The 18060-nt window shown below is 52.0% G+C and overlaps 1 protein-coding gene across 1 annotated transcript; it reads right to left on the bottom strand.

The window, feature by feature from the left end:
- Positions 1-186: 186 nt before the first annotated feature.
- Positions 187-11985, bottom strand: KLHL21 (kelch like family member 21). The gene is made up of 4 exons (XM_016214685.2): positions 10904-11985; positions 8265-8670; positions 4543-4615; positions 187-3557 (listed from the first exon to the last, which is right to left on the bottom strand). The coding sequence occupies exons 1-4, from the start codon at positions 11922-11924 to the stop codon at positions 3264-3266; spliced, it is 1794 nt and encodes a 597-aa protein (XP_016070171.2). The 5' UTR covers positions 11925-11985; the 3' UTR covers positions 187-3263.
- Between the last annotated feature and the right edge of the window lie 6075 nt (positions 11986-18060).

Below are 18060 nucleotides of genomic sequence, written 5' to 3'. Positions count from 1 at the left end.
GTAATAATTAAAGATGAGAAAGGGCCTGAAAAACTTTGCCCCCAGGGCCATTAGCAGGAGCCCTGGGCATTCCACACACTGCCCTTCTGCAGCTGGCACAGGGACAGCCCCACACGTTTGGCCTCAGCTCCAAGGTTTCACGACGCAGCTGCAGCAGGATAAAGGCAATGGCACCAAGTGTATAGGAAACATTTTTATTTCAAAAAGTACGTATTGAAGGCATCCTAAAACCTTACATGACTCTGGACATGTAAGCCCATAAAACAGACAAATACACAAACCTGCCCCACCCTCTGGGTGCTGGACGCCGGAGGGGGGTGTTTGAAGTCATAAATATAGAATATGTCGTAGATCAGCATTAAATACTATCATGAATTCTCATAACTTAATTTGTCTTGTAGACTGATAAAGGGGTGTGCAATCAACACACAGAGACAGCCCCATCCCTAGTTGGCCCAACCCCCTGTCCCCAAGTCAGTGTACGGACATCTCCAAGAGGTGGGGGCTTCACAGCCTAGAACCCGTGCCGGGGGAGCCAGGAGGCAGGGAGCAGACACTTCTGAAGGCTTGTCCCTGATCCTGGCCCCCCAGCTGGGGTTGGGAGGGACTATCTGTTCGCTGAGGCTGCTGCCTCCCCTTCCCATTCTTAGTCTTTTAAACCAAAGACAGTCTAGGGGGTAGAGACCTGGAGGACGCAACCTCTCCTTCACTGGCCCCACCAAACCAACCATCTGGGCCGCCAGCAGACAGTGGTATGGTCAGTGCCACGATGGCCAGTGCCAGTGAAGTACCAAGAGAAAGATCAGAAACCTGGTACACTGGGCCCCTAGTACACTGGGCCACATAGGAGCTTCTAAACGGAAGGCCAAAAAGGCTGGTTTTGCAAGGAAAAGCGTTTGCAACCCTGTCTCAACAATAAAGCTTTACATGACACCTTACAGCCCAGGGAAAATCTCTGACCTTGACAGGGCCACAGCCACGCCTGCCTGGAGGAGGAGGAGGGGAGAGCTCAGTGACCACAGCACATGCCCACCATTCACAGAATGTCACACCTTCTTGGCTGCCGAAAGGCCCTCCCTCTGGAGACAGCCCTGAGGAAGGGTGCCAGGAGTCTGTGAGACTGTAGACCAAGGCCTCCATCCTTCCTCTGGGAGGCCCCCAGATGACCTGTCACAGCAGTTACATCTACCTGTGTGGCAAGTCCCCACACTAACCAAGCAGGGCATAGTCTTGCTGGCACTGAGCTCGGTGCCTGGTGTATAATCAGGGCTAAATCAATCCCGTGCAGCCAGCCCTGCCTGCTGTCCCGCTGCCACGAACAGGTCACAAGCCATCATGCCCGGGTAGTCTCTGCCTGCAAAGAAACCAAAGACAGCCACCCAGAACACACACAACCTGGGTGGGAAAGGCCTGCCAGACAGGCAGATGGGCCAGAAAAAGGCCACAGCAGGCCCTGGGAGGTGACGTGACGGATGTGGACAGGGAGCAGAGGGCTGAGACCACTCAGGGGGCAGATGAGACCCAACACACCCAGGGAGACCGCTCAGACTAGGAAGAGTGAAGGCAGAGACCCGGGGGGGGTGCCCACAGAAGCAGAGGGCTGAGCACTGACCCCTGCAGAGACCTGGGGCAGAAAGCAACAGCGCAGGGGGCTGACCCCTAAGGAGCCAGGAGCACGTCCCTGAGGCATCCGGGAGCCCAAGACCAGGCAGACCTCCACATGTCCCCCCACAGTGCCTGGTGCACAGTGGGGACAAGCCCGAGGGGATGGAAAGGGCTGGCTATGAGCTATAGCCACTCCAGCAGAGTGTCCAGGACACAATGTCTCACCCAAAACAACGACACCACACACAGGAGGGCCCAGCCAGAAGCCCTGAAGGCCACAAGGCTTCCTCCCCAAAACCACGGCCACCTGGCCAACGAAAGGGATTTAAGTGGCATTTGTGAAGCGACGTTACCACCACCTTCTGGTGAGAACACACCTCCATGTCAGTTCACTGGGAAAGGCCGCTCGGTGAAGAGTTACTTTCAATTTCACTAACGAGGAAAATGCGAACACCCCCTCTCCGAAGGAAGACAAATTCAAGCAAAGCTATGCTGGGGACCTTGAGGGGACAAGACCACCCAACTCATGAAAATGCTCACACTCCCAGAGAAAATGGGCCCCTGAGCTGTGGGGTTCCACCCCCTTGGAGCCCTGCCCCACCCCACCCTGCAGAAAGCTCTGCTGAGGCCCTGTAACAGATCGCGAATGACACTGAGCCCCCTTGTCAGGACTGCCTCCTTCTAAGGAAAGGCCAAACTGCATTTCAACCTTGCAGCCAACCACGAAGCCACACTGCCCGGGGCTTGCTTTAGAAGTAGCAGGACTCTTGACCACAGGCTGGTGAGGGCAAGGGCGCCTGCAGCTGTCTGCCTGGCTGGACTTCAAAGACAAGCTCCCCGGGCCTCCCAGTAAGGAGCTGCGACCTTGCACCCGCAGGCTTTTACCCCTCCCTTGCATCAGGGACAAACCCAGAGAGGTCTCTGAGCTGGGGTGGAAGGTGGGGACAATGATGACATATGAGCTGGTGGGGGGGTAGACAGACACCAACCGTCTGCCTCAGCCCAGGTCCACCAGAGACAGCAAACACTCAGCAGGTCCCTCTGGGCCTCCTTCAAGGCCATACCAGTCCCACCACCCTGTGCCCCTGGGTCTGGGCTAACTGGCTGGAGGCCCGCCTGTGAGGGTTTTTTTGGTGTGTGCAGCCCCCTTCATCTGGGGAGACAGCCGGCTGGGATGTCCAGCACTGGATGTGGAGTTTGGGACCCCACTGCAGCCATCGTCTGCCTGATTCCCAATGCTCCGGGCAGCAGGGTCTGCGGAAAGGCAGACCTAGGCCACTCTCAGACTCTCATGGGAGGACCTGTCCCCCTCCACTCATACCTCAGGAGTGGGTGCAGCTGGTGGGAGCAAGTCAGTAGGAGGAGATGGGGCCTGCAGGAGGTGGTGACCTGTTGGAGCCAGAGACATGTGCCAGTAGGGAGGCAGCTCTTCCTGGACCAAGGGAGGGCCATTCACAACCGGCTTTGGCCCCAGCAGCTGTGACTCAGTTTCTAGATGCACAGGATGATCCAGGCGCCGGCTCCTGAGGCTGGCTCAGCATCCCAAGAGCACATGTTCCACCTGGTGAGCCCATCCTGTCCTCAGGCACGAAGGAGGGGGCTGCCACCCCGAGGTGCTGGGTTACCTGCATCGAGGCCCTCCCTGGGCCAGGCCGGGGCTAGTGCAGCTCATGGGGGTTCTGCGGCGGCCGGGGCTGGCCCACGTCCATGTCACTGGTACTACTGTCTAGCTCAAAGCCACGTCCACCTAAGGGCGTCTGGGGCATGAACTGGCGGAAGATGCTAACGCTGCCGTGCCAGAAGGTTGGTTCTGGGAGCCGTCCCACCACGCTCCACGCCCGCGTCTCAGGGTCGTAGGCCTCTACCACATCCGAGAGTTCAAACGTGTTGTCGTACCCTCCTGAGACGTAGAGCTTCCCTCCAAGGACGGCCAGGCTGCCTCCCACGTGCACCTGTGGGCCAAGGGGGACAAGTGAGTGGAGGCCAGCAGCCAAGGCACGGCAGAGCTCCCGCAGTCCCTCTCCATGGAGGCGGTGCCTAGGACCCTTACGAGGGGCAGCCTCGACACTTCTGAAAGTGATGCTGGGAATGGTCCTCTGCACACCTCCCAGGACAGGCCAATGCCCTTCCTATATCCCACCTAGGAAAACGGGCTCCACGCCCAGTCCCTGTAGTGGTCAGGGGGCTACAGAGGCACCAAGTCTCCCTGTGAGCAGCACTGGCCCCTAAAGCAGGTATACCTGATCTCCCCACCTTTCAGATGGGAAAACTGAACCTCTGTGACTGACAGTCGCAGAGCTGGGACTTGACCCAAAGACTGGGCTCTGAGCCCTAAGGCTAGACTATCCCATCTCTCTCACATTTGTTATAATGAGTATGTATAGCTCATTTTGGGGAAAAACATGAAGTTACATTTCTTAAGTGTAAAGATGTTAAGCTATGACGTTGTAACTTGCGACATTTGCCATGTGGAGATATCATGAGAGGTTTGGAAATTTTAAGGAAGACAGAAAAGGTGCAGGTGGATGTAGCTGTATCTGGGTCTGAGGAGATTTGACTGTGTGGCCAAACGCTGCCCCAGCTTCCTGGCTCCGTGCCACTATCAGGCTCAGCACCTCACTTCTCAAAGAGCAGAGAGAAGGTGAGAACCCAACCAGATAACACGAGCAGTGTAGGTGCCCTGACCAGAGCACACAGCAGGTACTCAATAAATATTACCAAGGTCGTCAGCACCCAAAGACCTCCTGTCTGACTTTGTCCCCTCTGTTGTCCGTTTGTTCGCTCTGCACCAGCCACACTGAACTGAGAGCTTGTTCTAGGAACATACCGGGCATGCCTTGCCCCAGGGCCTTTGCACGTGCTATCCCGGTGGAACACTCTTCCCCAGTATGCTCTCTGCTTCATGGCAGCCTGTGCTTCCAACGCAGGCAAACTTACTTGATTCATAGGCGGGATCTTGTCCCATTCATTCTTCGTGGGATTATACACATCTACCTCGGCAGAGTCGTCTCTGTGGAGGGACGGAGGGAGAGAGTGGATCAGAGAGAGGAGGAAGTACCCCTGGGTGTGAAGGACTAGAGAGGAGGGATCTCCAAGCCCCTCACCTTTGGGGACTTCTTTGGTGCCCACTGGCTAGTGGGGCCTTAACCCCGATTTCAGGCTCCACACCTATCTCTGCCTGCATTCCAAGGCTAGGACCCAGCCTTGCTCCCTAAACCCAAAGGTCACACCCTCAGGTGCTTAAACCTTTCCCCACCACCCAGCACCAACACGCTGCCCCTCCCCTCACTGCAGCCACCCCAGCTTCAGATCTTGAACTTATCAAGGTTCTTCCCATCTGTCTCCTACTCATCCTTCTGAGTTGGACTTATGCCACCGCTTCAGGACAGTCTTCTGTGGCCGACCAGGCGTTCCCCGCCCCATCACATACCCCCATGTGCCCTGGATTGGACCAATCCTCGCCTCCACCGTCAGCCCCCGATCTCATCCTGTTCACTGCTTCATCCTCAGCACCCAGCAGGGTAACCAAGGCTACAGGAAGGAAGACGCCTCTGCACGCTACCCTTCCCTTTGGGGTCAACCTGTCTGACATGCTCCTGACCCCTGCAATAAAAGGCTCCAAGGCACAGCCTTGAAAAGCAAAGATACTCCCCCTAGAATAGTAGAAGTAATGACTGCAGGCCAGACACAGCGGGAGGGCCAGACAGTAAATATTTTAGGCCCCGCACTAGCACGAAAAGCAACCACGGGCATCTGTAAACAAAGGGGCTGGCTGCATACCAATCAAGCCTCATTTATGCATCACAGAAATCCGAAATTTCACACAACTTTTCACATTATAAAACGGTACTCTTGCTTTGATTTTCCCCATCAAATTACTTCAAAATGTGAAAGCCAGTCTTGCCTGGCCAGGCATGGCTCAGTGGTTGAGCGTCGACCCAGGATCCAGGCAATTGGGGTTCGATTCCCGGTCAGGGCACATGCCCGGGTTGCGGGCTTGGTCCCCAGTCAGGGGCCTGCAGGAGGCAGCCGATCAGTGACTCTCATTTATGTTTCTCTCTCTCTCTCTCTCCCTCTCCTTTCCTCTCTATGAAATCAATAAAGATACATTTAAAAAAAAAAAATCCTTGTGTCCAATCCCTTATTAAAAAAAAAAAAAAAAAAAAGCCAGTCTTACTTTGTGGCCCATGTGATGATAATTAATACTGAAACCCAGTGGGCCGCCCCAAGCAGAGACAGACACGCTGCAGCCACATGGGAGCAGACTGGACAGTGTTGCCAGCCCCTTCCTCTGCAGGGCCCCCAGCCAAGGAGCCTCGTAAATGGGGAGCAAGGTGGGCGTGGCTGGGGAAGGAGGGAGCAACCGGTCACCGCTCAGAGCCCAGGACAGGAGCAGTGATGGGATGGGGCCCCTACACAGCTCTGGCTGCCTCCCTGGGAAGACACCTTCCCAACAGGAGTTGCCACATAGGTAGTATTCTGAGCAGAGAGTTGTGTGGCTCATGAGGCACCAGAGGGCATGAACAGGGTGGCTCTGGGACAAACATCCAAGTGCATTAGCCCAGGCATTGCCTGCACTCAGGCGGGTCAAGGCTGGGCCTCCACTAGTCGCCTGAGGACAAACAGGCTTCCTTTCCCAACCACTCACTCTCAGACCACTCACTCTCGGCCAGGCTGGGGGAGGGGCAGCTGAGCCAGCCTTCCCTGGCCTCCCACAGCTTAGGTAAACCCTTACAAAGGCTAACAGTGGGTGAGGGGGAGCACCCTAATGCTTTCACGTGGGGGGGGTTCAGTACTTACAAGTTACTGACACCAAGAGGAGGAAAGCATAGGGGACTTAGGACTGGCCCTTGGACCCACCTTGCTCTAGGACTACAGGGTGGGAGGACATTCTCAAAGGCACTCAGCCTGGAGAGAAGGCCAAGGGGCTGGCACTCTGATAAGTTGTATTTATAGCTGTCTCCACCCACTTCTTTGAAGACATCTACCCCGAATGAGGGGAAGAAGAGCTGGGTGAAGGGTCAGGTGATGTTTATAACAGGACCAGGAACTGGCTGAGACTCCAGGGCTTTCTCAGAGCAGACCGCAGGTTCCTGGCATATAAAGTGATGCCTGGCCCCTTGGACATTAGCAAGCAATGCCACCTCTGTCTGAATGTGTTCACCAGAAAGCCTGGAAAGGAGCCTTGAGCTTGGGAAGGAGAGAGGAGTGGCAGCTCAGGTGGTTGGGGGTAGGGGAAGGCTTCTGAGGCTCCCAATTCAAAGCCCCAAACCAAAAGGGGACAGAGGGGAGCGCTGCTCATACCTTCCCCTTTCCATCTGGTCCATAACTTCAGGAAGGCTCCAGGCCAGGGAGGGGAACAGCAGGTACACAACACACACAGAAGCTGTGCGCATCTGGCACCGGCTCCTGGCTCCCAGATGCCCACTGGCCCTTCAGGAGGCAGCATGTAGTCATTAAGACCTGCAGACGCACAGTGACCCAATGGCTGCCATGATGTGGTGACACCACACTGGGAACTGGGTTAGATGTCCACAGTTCAAACCTTGTACCACTACTTAAAGCTTGTGGTTGTAAGTCCCCCTACCCCTCTAGGCCTGTTTTGCCATCTGTGAAACGGGGACAACAGTGGTGCCCATCTCATCATGGAGATCAACCATGAAAATGCCCAGGAAGCAGGCAACACAGTGCTCGGCATGTGCTGTCTACTGTGGTCATTCCCACAGGCAGCTTCAGGGCCTGCTCAGTACCAGCTCCCTCCCTGGTCCAAAGTGGCTGTGGGATTCTTGGACAACAGTATTCATTAGACAGCAGTCTCGGACTCTCCCTGGCCGGGCCAGGCCAGGCAGGAAGGGATGGACAGAACTGGCAGAAACACACTGGACATGCACGTGCTGCTTTAAACAGAGGGGGTGGGGCCGATCCAGCCACCTGGCCTCTTGCCCCTGCCTGAGTGTAGTGGACACTGCCAGGTGAGCAAAGGATCCCTCTGTTAAGACCACACCTTCCCCAAAGACCTGAGTGTCCAAAAAGCTCTCCTCTGGTTTTTTTAACGTTCAGAATCCCTCTTAGATAGGACAGATCCTTTTTCTTTAAATCCTCACCTGAGGATATCTTTTCCTTTGCTTTTTGGAGAGCGTAGGAGGGGGAGAGAGAGAGAGAAACATGGATGTGAGAGAGACACATCGATTGGTTGCTTCCTACTCGTGCTGGGTGGGACTGAGTCTGTGACCGAGGTACATGCCCTTGGCTGGAATCAAACCTGGGACCCTTCAGTCCACGGGCTGACACTCTAACCACTTAGCCAAACCAGCCAGGCCAGAGAGGGTCCTTTTTCATAAAGGTCATCTGCAAACAGCCAGGGCCTTACGGTCCTCCAGGTGGAAGCCAGCTAAAGGGACTCATTTTATTTAGCATCTATCTAGGAAAGTTCTCTGAAAGGACGTAACTCCACCACACTCAGAATCCTTTGATTAAGAAAACCTAGAAGCCCACAGAAACCGCTGTAAAAAACAGAACAGAGGCTGCAGGTCAGAAAAATTCAGCCTTGGATCCCAGCCTGGCCTTGTCTGTGTGATGGGGAGAACACGGGTGACCGGCTTAGCACGGGGCTGGAAGATCATGCAAGGAGTGACCTCAGCCCCTGGAGACTCACTCACCTGATAAAATACATGAGTCCATTGAGAGTCACTGTCTTGGGGGCAAATGACCAGGGCGGGAGCTGGCCACAGTCCACCAGCGACCACAGGTCCGTGTCTGGGTCGTAGCACTGCATCACCATGGTCTCCTTGCCCGCCAGGGAGCCGATGGCATACAGCCGGCCGCGGCACGCCGTGGTGGAGCAGTTGTCCATGGGGTAGGTCATGGGCTGCAGGGCCTCCCAGGAGTCAGTGGCGTGGTCGTAGCGCTCCGTGCTGTCCGCGGCCACCACATACAGCAGCCCGTCCAGCACAGAGGAGCTGTGGTACTCCCGGGCCTTCAGCATGGGTGCCACCTCTGTCCACTCGTTCACACTCGAGTTGTACCTCCACACGCAGTCGTACAGCCTGGAGCCATCGGACCCACCTGCCGGGACACGCACAGCAGGCACGTCAGTCCTTGCTGGCTCCGGGTGAGTCACCCACCTACGCCTTCCTGAGCTTGCTAGAGGGCGTTTCCAGGGGAGGAATGAACCTCCCTGTGATTCGATGTAAACACAGGTCCTCCCTCACCAATGCCCACGCCAGGGGCCCATGCTGGGGTTAAGGCAATACAGATGCTAACCACTGCCCACTGCCCATGAGGACAGCTGAGCTTCATGCCACAAAAACACCGCCAAATCTCTTCGGGCCAAGCAAAGGCCCTGGGGCCACAATTCTAAGTAAATGGCAACCTCGGCCTGGACCCCACATGCACATCAAACACCTCAACTGGACCAGGGCATCAGGTCTGAGAGTCAGTTCTCCCGGGGACCAAAGCACGTGAGTGGGATGCACAGAGACTTGTTCACCAAAGTCTAGGCTTCCTGGCCATCCCCTAACCAAGGCTGTGCCAGGAAAAGCTGAGGAAAAAATCTACTTCACACAGCAAGCAAGAGATCCAACACAGAACATAATGCCCTGAGAGGACTTCTGGGCTCTGTTTCCTGATCTGGGCGCAAGTTACCGGCGCGTTTTGTCTGGAAAAACTCGTATGCACTTTCTAATACAATAACTAATAATACAAGAATAAACTGTTCTCCTGTATACTCTTCTGTCTATATTTCAAAAAAGAACTAAATAAGCAAAAATCAAAGCCTAATGGTGCTGACTGTAATCATGAATTAAACGAGTCTACCCGGGACTTTGATTTACCACAGCTTGAAGGAACCCCAGAACCCCAGGGGCTGCATTCCCTACCCCCCGACGCTGGCGCCACAGGCAGAACAGACATGACATTCTATCCGTCTCATGGCCCTGAGTTTTTTAAAAGGAGAAAACAAGTTGGGTAAAGTCCCATCTGCAGGCCTTCTTCCTTCTACAGGAGAACTGAGCCTAAGGCAGCTGAGGCTGCTTTCTCTCCCCTGTGAAATTCCCTACAGACAGCTGTTTGGAATGACCCAGCCACCTGTCTAAACCCAAAGGATTAGCTGCTCAGCTCAGACATTTATGGAAGGGTGTGCAAAGTTGGGGCCAGTCTGACCACTTTGGGGAGGGAGTTCCCTGGCCAGACTTTGGGGGGGGGGGGAGGACAGGGCATGGTTCCCAAACACAGGGCCAACCTCAGACTGCAAAGGGGCTGATTCTGGGAGATACCAGCAGAGGCAGGACCTGGAGCTGCAGGCCAAGGAAGCTGTGGCGTGGCAGTGGAGGGTGTCCTTAGGCTGGGATGCCTCCCACTTGTCAGCTCAGAGCCCCACAGGAACACTGGAGCAAGTCTCAGACCTGGCTTTCTCCCTAATGTGCCATGCTGGGGCCCAGCCCAGAGCCTCACTACCTGATAACAGCCCTCAGCAGGGTTCCAATGCACACTCAGTCCGCTTCTTTCCTTATATAGCCCTCACAGAGACCGCCCCTCCTCACTCCATGGAAGGAGGTAGCCTCCAGTTTGAGCCAAGGTTTATCCTTAATAAAAAATGTGGGAGAAGCCCAGAACTGGGGCGGGCTGGGACCCGCCCAGCATGACTCGGCAGTGTTTTGGGGTTTGAGCCAAGTAACTGGAAGAAAACCTCTTAGCATGTGACTATGTTTACAGTCGTTAGGCAGACAGCAGCCTAAACGTCATGTGACACAGCTCACAGCCCAGGTGTAAGCCCAAGGGAACCTAGTCACCAGTGACAAAATGCTGGCAGCAGGAGGCCTGGTGGCTCGGTTGGGAGAAATCTCCAGGAGGGGAGAATGGATGTGTCACAGGGCGTCAGCCCCAGGCCTGTCCCTGGATCGCTTAGTAATAAAAAGAAAGAACTCATTGTGCCTTGTGAATGCCCCAGTATCTTCCAACCAAGTAGGGAGGGAGAGTGGCACCTCCCGGGAAAAGAGTGGGCTACCCAGGCAGGCCCCGCAGCGCGGCTAAGAAACCCACAAGCAGCTATTTGTCCCCGCTCACACAAGAGGCTCTTCTTCTAGGTCGAAAGTATCGACCTAGAAAAAGAACCGTACCCACTGGCCGGCTTGAGAGGAAGACGTGACCGTCTGCACTCAGGTTTGGTTCCGAGCTCCTGGTTCTGTGGGTTTCTCGGTAAGGTAGGCATGCTCCCGCAGGGGTGCAAGAGGCCAACCCCAGAGACCCCCGCCTTGGGGGGGATTGGCCGGTTCAGAGTCCTCCTAACCAGCCCACTCACCCGTCACGTAGATGTCGTTGCCAAGCGCGACAATGCTGTAGCCTCCGCCCAGGTGGTCTGGAAACTCAGCCAAGTAGCGCCACTGGCCCGTCTGCGGGTTGTAGCAGTCGACAGTAACCAACTCGTCGCAGTCCTGGTCGCAGCCGCCCACGAGCACGAGGATCTCTGCGAGGCCGGTGGAAGGACGCGGACGCATGCGGGGACAGGGCCCGCGGTCGTGGCGGTCGTAGCGCGCCGCCTGGAAGTCCCGCGCCTCGCGTAGCAGGCGCAGGCAGGGAGGGCAGCGGGCCACCAGCGGCTCAGCCTCGACGTGCGCCAGCAGGTAGAAGCGGCGCACGAAGGGTAGGCGCACAGCCTCGAGCAGCTGCGGCCAGTGCGCGGCGCGGCGCGGGGGATCGGCGCGCACCCAGCGCAGCGCCAGCTGGTAGGCGGCCTCCTCCTTGGGCACGCACAGCCCGTCGTCGCGCAGGTAGCGCAGCAGGCGCGCTAGCGGCAGCCGCTCCAGCTGCTCGGCGCCCAACTCGCCCACGTGGCGCAGGATGAAGCGCTGCGCCGCGTTCGCCAGCCCCGAGCAGCTGAAGGCCTCGGCGAAGTCCTGCATGTCCAGGCAGTTGGCCAGGTCGAGCTGCTGCTGCAGGAAGGCGCCGCACGCCTCCTTCACCGCCGGGAACTGCAGCAGGTCGGCGGCGCGCAGCAGCGGCTCGGCGTTGTCGCCGCTCACAGCCACACGGCCCGTGTAGCTAAAGTCGAGCAGCAACTGCAGCATGTCTGGTGGCACGCCGTGCAGGCGCACCCGCTCGGCGCGGCTCTCGCGCAGCTGTCCGGCGAACATGGCGCGGAAGTAGGGGCTGGCGGCCGCCAGCACTGCGCGGTGCGCTGGGAAGTCGCGCCCGCCCGCCGCCTCCAGGGTCACGTCCAGGAACTTGCGCTCGGCGCGGAGCTGGCTCAGGCCGCGCAGCAGGCTCAGCGCGTGCGCGGGGTCCGAGAAGGGCAGCACGGCCAGGGGCGCCGGCCGCTCCATGGCGCCTTTGCCGGGGGGCGCGGGGCCGGGGCGCGCACTACAGGGAAGGCCGCGGCCGGGGCCAGCGGGAGAGACGCGGCGCGCCCGGCGCAGCCGCTATAAATACGGCCCGGTACAGGGGCGTCCCGGGTCCGGCCCGGGTGGGGGGCGGGGCGCCGCCGGCTCCGCCCACTTAACCCCTTCGGGCCCGGCGCCGACGCGGGGCTCAGCGCTCTGGCTCACCTCCCCTCGCGCGCGCCCGCCCCCGCGCTCCCGGCTGAGTCACCGCCGCCAGCGCCCGCTCCCTCTCTCCGCCCTTCCGGGGCTTCCTGCCGCCTCCAGCCGACTCCTGGGCTGGGGCGGCTGGTGACAAGTGTTCTCTCCGAGGGGCGGCCTTGCCCCGCGCCTGGATCGGGAGCCTCTGGAGCCTACCCACGACCCACCCAGGCCCAGCTGCTGAACAAAACCCGGTGGGTGCGAGCGTGGCGCCCGAAACCGTAGTCACCCCTTTCGCGCCAGACTTCCCAACTGCGTCCACCCCGGAGCCCCAGGGCTGCTCTGTACAAGGGCCTTTTTTTTTTTTTTAAATTTCACTAGTTTTAAGGTTTGCTTGTTAACCATATCACAGGAAAAATTTCGAACAACAGGATCTTTACAATTCAGGACCAAAGCATGAACAACTATAAGGTTTTTAGGTGACTACTTTTTCTTGGCTCATTTATAAGTGATACAGGGCCAGATGCCAGGAATTCGCTCCACTGTGTTCCTGCAGTAGTTTAAAACTTGACTAACTCGGTCATTAACTTTCGTCGGTATACAAGGCACAGTTTCATTTTCCGATTCATAGACTCAGGCTCCAGAGCTGCCCTCCGAAGGGGGCAGGCCTGCTCTGAGTTTGGTGCCCCTGGACACCTGGGCCTCCTCACCTCCTTTCCTGGCGATGGACGTGGGGAGGGCAGAAAACAGGGTAGGAGAAATTTTTGAGAGTATGCCATTAAACTGAACAAAGAGCTTAAAGCACCAGAAAACAATTCCGGAAAAAATAGAAGTTTTTTCGTATTCCAAGAGGGAACACTAGGGGCCCAGGGACAGTGCGTTCAGCTCAAGGTCAGACAGGAGATTTAAAAACCAGGGAATGCGGCCATTCAGAAGTGTCAGTCACTTATGTGGTGATGGAAAGAGAAATCTGTCTTATTTTGGTTGCAATAGATAACAATACAGGCGGGGCTGCATTTTTAACGCAAGCTTATGAAAAAACTCCCTTACTTGGAAACCATTTCTTTTCGATAATGTATGCTTTGTTGAGTTTTAGCAAAGAACCCTATTTTGCCTCCAGCCCTCTTGTTCTGTAAATGAAACCTGGAGTTTTTGTTATTAAATAGTTTCCCACCCACTTGCCCTGTGGGCTTCACAAAGGCATTCCTGATGAAGCCTCCCACCCCGGGATTGTCTCAGGCGAGGCCCCCACCCGGGAGTTGCTGTCATTTCACGGTTCCAGCCAAGTCCACCCAGCCTTTGCAGAAGACATCTTGTTTTTATTGCATATCTCAAACGAGAGCTGCAGGCTTTCTCTTTTCCTGATTCTCTCATCAGCCTGCCATGAGAATGTATCTGGTCTAAATTTCAGCATGGGAAGCACAGGCCTGAGTAAGAAAACAGTCAGGTACCAGGCGGGCTGCTTGTTGCCCATAGATGGACTGTTCACACAGCTATTAGCAGCGGCAACAGCATTCCTGGGCCCAGGAGCCTGGCCAATAGCTTACTTGCACAGGCTTTGTGACAAGAGAAGTCTGAGTAGCCAGGAAGTGGGATGTTTGTAGGGAAAAGTACTACAGTCCCTCAGGTCAGAACTCAGCCACCTTGCAGAAATCAGATCTTTCAGAAATCAATAATGTTTCTATAGTTAAGAACACCGAGTCCAGTTTTGTGTATTCCTAACGGGGTTATTTCCGCAAATCCTGTTTGAGTCTTACTGTGAAGCTATGATTGATGTAGATATTTATTGAAATGGAAAGATGTTTATGCTATAGTATCAAATGAAAAACACAAGTACCCATAATATGGTCCAGTTTGTTATGTGTTCATATGCTTACAAAAAATTGTGAAGGTAACATTTTCTGTAGGTGGTTAAGTTTGTTGTTTTTGCTTGCCTGCATTTTCTCTTTCTGTTCTAAACATATAAACTGTGAATTAAAAAATACAAGTTCAAAATAAAATTTAAAAGTTCAGTTATTGGAGGGAAAGCTGTATTATTAATCTCTCAGACCGAGGAGGCAAGTATCTGAAACCATGTGTGTATATATAAGTCAATAAATGAAAGTGGTAAGACAGAAAGGAACAGATTTAGACCTATCAGCTGTTTGGGATTTTGAATAGCCGTCTAACCCAGGCCTGCTATTTAGTTTCTTTTTTTTCTCATCAGTCTCCTGAGTTCAAAATGGGAATGTGAGAAATTCATTTATTGCAGCATGACAGTGTGACAGATGCAGTCAGCAAACTGTGTTAATTAAGGAGATTTAAACTCTTCAGATACCACCCAGCACCCTGGCCTGGTGAGGAAGATGTTAACTCTCACCAAACAAGCAATAGTTTTGTTTTTTCCAGTTTTATTGAAAAATAATTGACACAGACAATAAGTTGGTGGGAAAATGTTTGCATTTAAAGGTTAAACTTCAGCCATGGAAGTTGCAGTTTACCTTTTCTAAAATCATGAAAATCATCTTTGCCTAAATGACTTCTTTATGATAGTGTAATTTAACAAAAAATGGTACCATTTAATTTAAAAAATTTGAACTACTTAACTTTTATATTTATTTTTAAATTTTTATGTGTTGATTTGAGAGAAAGAGGGAGAGAAACACTGATTTGTTGTTTTACTCATCCATATACCCACTGGTTGACTCCTGTATGTGCCCTGACCCATGATATTTAAATTCTAATTTTAGGCAAACAGGACAAGAGGTTACTGAGATAATTTTAAAAGCTGCTGTTGTATTTTTTCTTTTCCTTTGAGAACATTTGGGAGCACATTTAGTCAAAAAGACTGCCTTTTTTTCCTATTAGACACTGATTTTTTCTGATTCTGGGCTGCCTAAGGGGTGGATTGTAATGTACTTAGTATATATAAACTTTTTTCTCTAAGGAATGTTACCGTATTCTCTATCCATTAAGTGCATTATTATAGTTGAGATACTGTAAGTGAAAATATTTATAGTGTTTGGCACACGGTGTTGCTAATTTTTCTATTTTTCCTGTAGGAACCATAACAAAGAAATGCATTTGATTCCTCTCTGCATAGGTTACTTTCCTCGCTATAGGAGTTTAGAAGTTAGTTATTAATGATTTTAAATTATCCACATACATATATTAATACAGCAGTCAGTGTACTGAAAGAAATAATATTTTGATGAGTTTTCATTTTTTTCCTCCTCTGGAAACGGAAGTGAGAAAGGCAGAAAACTGAGGATAGAAAAAAATCCTTAAGAATATACTGAGCCCTGGTTAGAGCATACTCCAAGGTTTCGGGTTCCATCCTGGTGGGTCAGGGCACATAGGAGAATCAACCAGTGAATGCATATCTAAGTGGAACAACAAATGGATGTCTCTCTCTCTCCCCCTTCCTCTTTCTAAAAAAAACCAGCTGAAACACCAGAAAAAAATAAATAATTTCAGGAAAAATAAACCCTTGGTTATGTTCATACCTACAGTCAAACATAGAATGAAAGTGGGAGGCAGAAACCTTCCCTGAATGTTCCCCAATGAATGTAGTGTAGCTAGTGAGATTTAGGAAGGTGAAGCTATATTTGGTAACCCAATTAAAATAACTACACTCTCAAGTTACTTACTGGGAAACCATGGTATTCTTAGTATTTTTAAACTTGTCACAACCTGTGCTAATGTTGGCTTTTTTCTTCCTCTTTCCTAAGTAACTATAATCATCTGAGAATTAGCATTCAGCAGCAGGTATAATTTATTTTTTAAAGCAGAAAATAAAAAATCATAACCTCCAAGAATCTGGTTACTGTGGCTTACGCTCTCGCATTAAGCATGGAATTCTGGATTTGCCCCCTGGAGCCTGGGAGCACTGCAGTATACCTGAGAAATAAACAATATATTGAAGACACCTAAGCCTATCATACAGAGAAAATCAGATTTATCATCCCACAGCTACATATTACCCTATTGAGTTTGAGTCAATTATTGGTGTTATAGTCCTTTTTTGAGTCTAGGGAATGGATGATAAATACTAATTCTACACCTCCTCCAAAACGTGAAATTTCTAAGGGAAATGAAAGGAAGGACAGACAAAGAAGGTCCTTCTCCATGAGGTTTTCTATTTCACCAGAGCAGCAATTTTCAACTGTCGTGTCACGGCAAACTGTGTGCCACAAGAATTTTTAAAACACACAATACCTGACTAGTCAGGGGCACTCACCTCTTTTCCCTTAATTCCCTCCAATTAATAAATGACAACACAGTAATAGCCATCTGGTGTGAACACATCAAAATTATACCTAAAATGCCGTAGCATTTTAGTTTCTGTGTGCCATGAGGTGGAAAAGGTTGAAAATCGCTGCACTAGTGTCAGGCAGGGAGGTAAGCAGGTAGCCCTGGATACATCCATGTACTGAGAGCTCCTGTTTACTAAGAACTGCCTCAGGAAGTATCTATTGGACACCTACTGAGCAAGAGTGATCACTGTCATAGGAAACAATCCAAGTTTGGCATTTTCTTTCCTTAGTGTGACTGAGTGGTCCCTTAATTCTAGGCTGTCATCCAATCTATTATTATTACGAACAAGGTTTTTTTTGTTTCTTTTTTTGTGAATCCTCTCCCAAAGATATTTTTTCCATTGATTCTTAGAGGGGGGAGGGGGAGAGAGATACACATAGATTGGTTGCCCCCCCAATGCCCCTCAGGGATTGAACCTGCAATCTAGGTATGTGCTGGTGACTGGGAATTAAACAGGAGAGCCTTTGGCACTCTGGCAGAGGCTCTAACCACTGAGCAACCCCGTCAGTGCTATTTCAGTTTCTTAATGGAGGGGATGTGTTAATCTGTATATTGTGAAAAATTGTACCATAGGGAATAATGAATGATCAGTTTAAAAATTCCCTTTTTTGCCCTGGCTGGTGTGGCTCAGTTGGTTCTAGTGTTGTTCTGTGCACCAAAGGGTGGTGGCTTCAACTCCTGGTCAGGATATATACCTGGGTTGAGGGTTGGATCCTGGCTCCGGGCAAGTGAGGGATGCAACCAACCAGTGGTTTTCTCTCATTTCCATGCTTCTCTCTCTCTCTCCCCCAACCCTTATCCCTCTAGAATAATAAAAAATTACCTTTTCTTTCCTTTGGATTCCACCTCTAGTAATTATTCTTTGGTATTTAGACCCTTAGACTACCAGGAGGATAATACCCTTCTTGGCCCTTTCTTATTCAGGCAGACCAGGCTGCTCCTGGGTGAATCTGACCCTGGGCAACACAGGCTGGGCTCAGAGCATCTGCTGTAGGCAAGGTGGTCAGATAACATTCAAATCTGGCCAAATCACCCCAATGTGACAACTCTATAACAGGTTGTCAATGATGTTTCCACAGACCAAGTCCAATGTCTGTTTTTATATTACTAGCTTTGTAAAGCACCTGTTTGTTATCACCCCTGGGGAGCCCTCCAATCTGTGATGATATTGCTAAAATAACATTAAAAATATAACAATGGTCAACTACCATTTATTGAGGCCGGTACTACGCTAAACATTTTATAGCTTAGGAAACTGGGGCTCAGGAAAGTATTTCTAAGAGAAACTCAGTCCCTTAACCACTAAATGTTTCTATCATAATTCTCTTAACTACCTAAATAGCAGTAGCCAACCAATGTAGCACTCACTCCCTCGGAAATAATCTTATCTTTTAGGGGTTCTTCCAACCATCATTTTGACTTAGTATATTGAAGAACCAGTTTTCTGATTTAAATTTAAAATTTTATGCTACTCCTCTTTAAGTTTTTGTCTTCAGAGCAACAGAATACGCTACTGAGTCATTTGCATATAGATTTTTCTTTCAAAATGTTAAAGAATGTCAGGCCTGGTAATTTGATCAGAGCAGTTAATTTTCAACTAGGTGTTCAGAGTCAGCCAGAGTCAACCAACCTTCCACATAAAGTT

The sequence above is a fragment of the Miniopterus natalensis genome, chromosome 9, assembly GCF_054644295.1.
Source record: "Miniopterus natalensis isolate mMinNat1 chromosome 9, mMinNat1.hap1, whole genome shotgun sequence".
Lineage (NCBI taxonomy): Eukaryota > Metazoa > Chordata > Mammalia > Chiroptera > Miniopteridae > Miniopterus > Miniopterus natalensis.
This window is presented reverse-complemented; position numbering and strand designations above follow the sequence as displayed.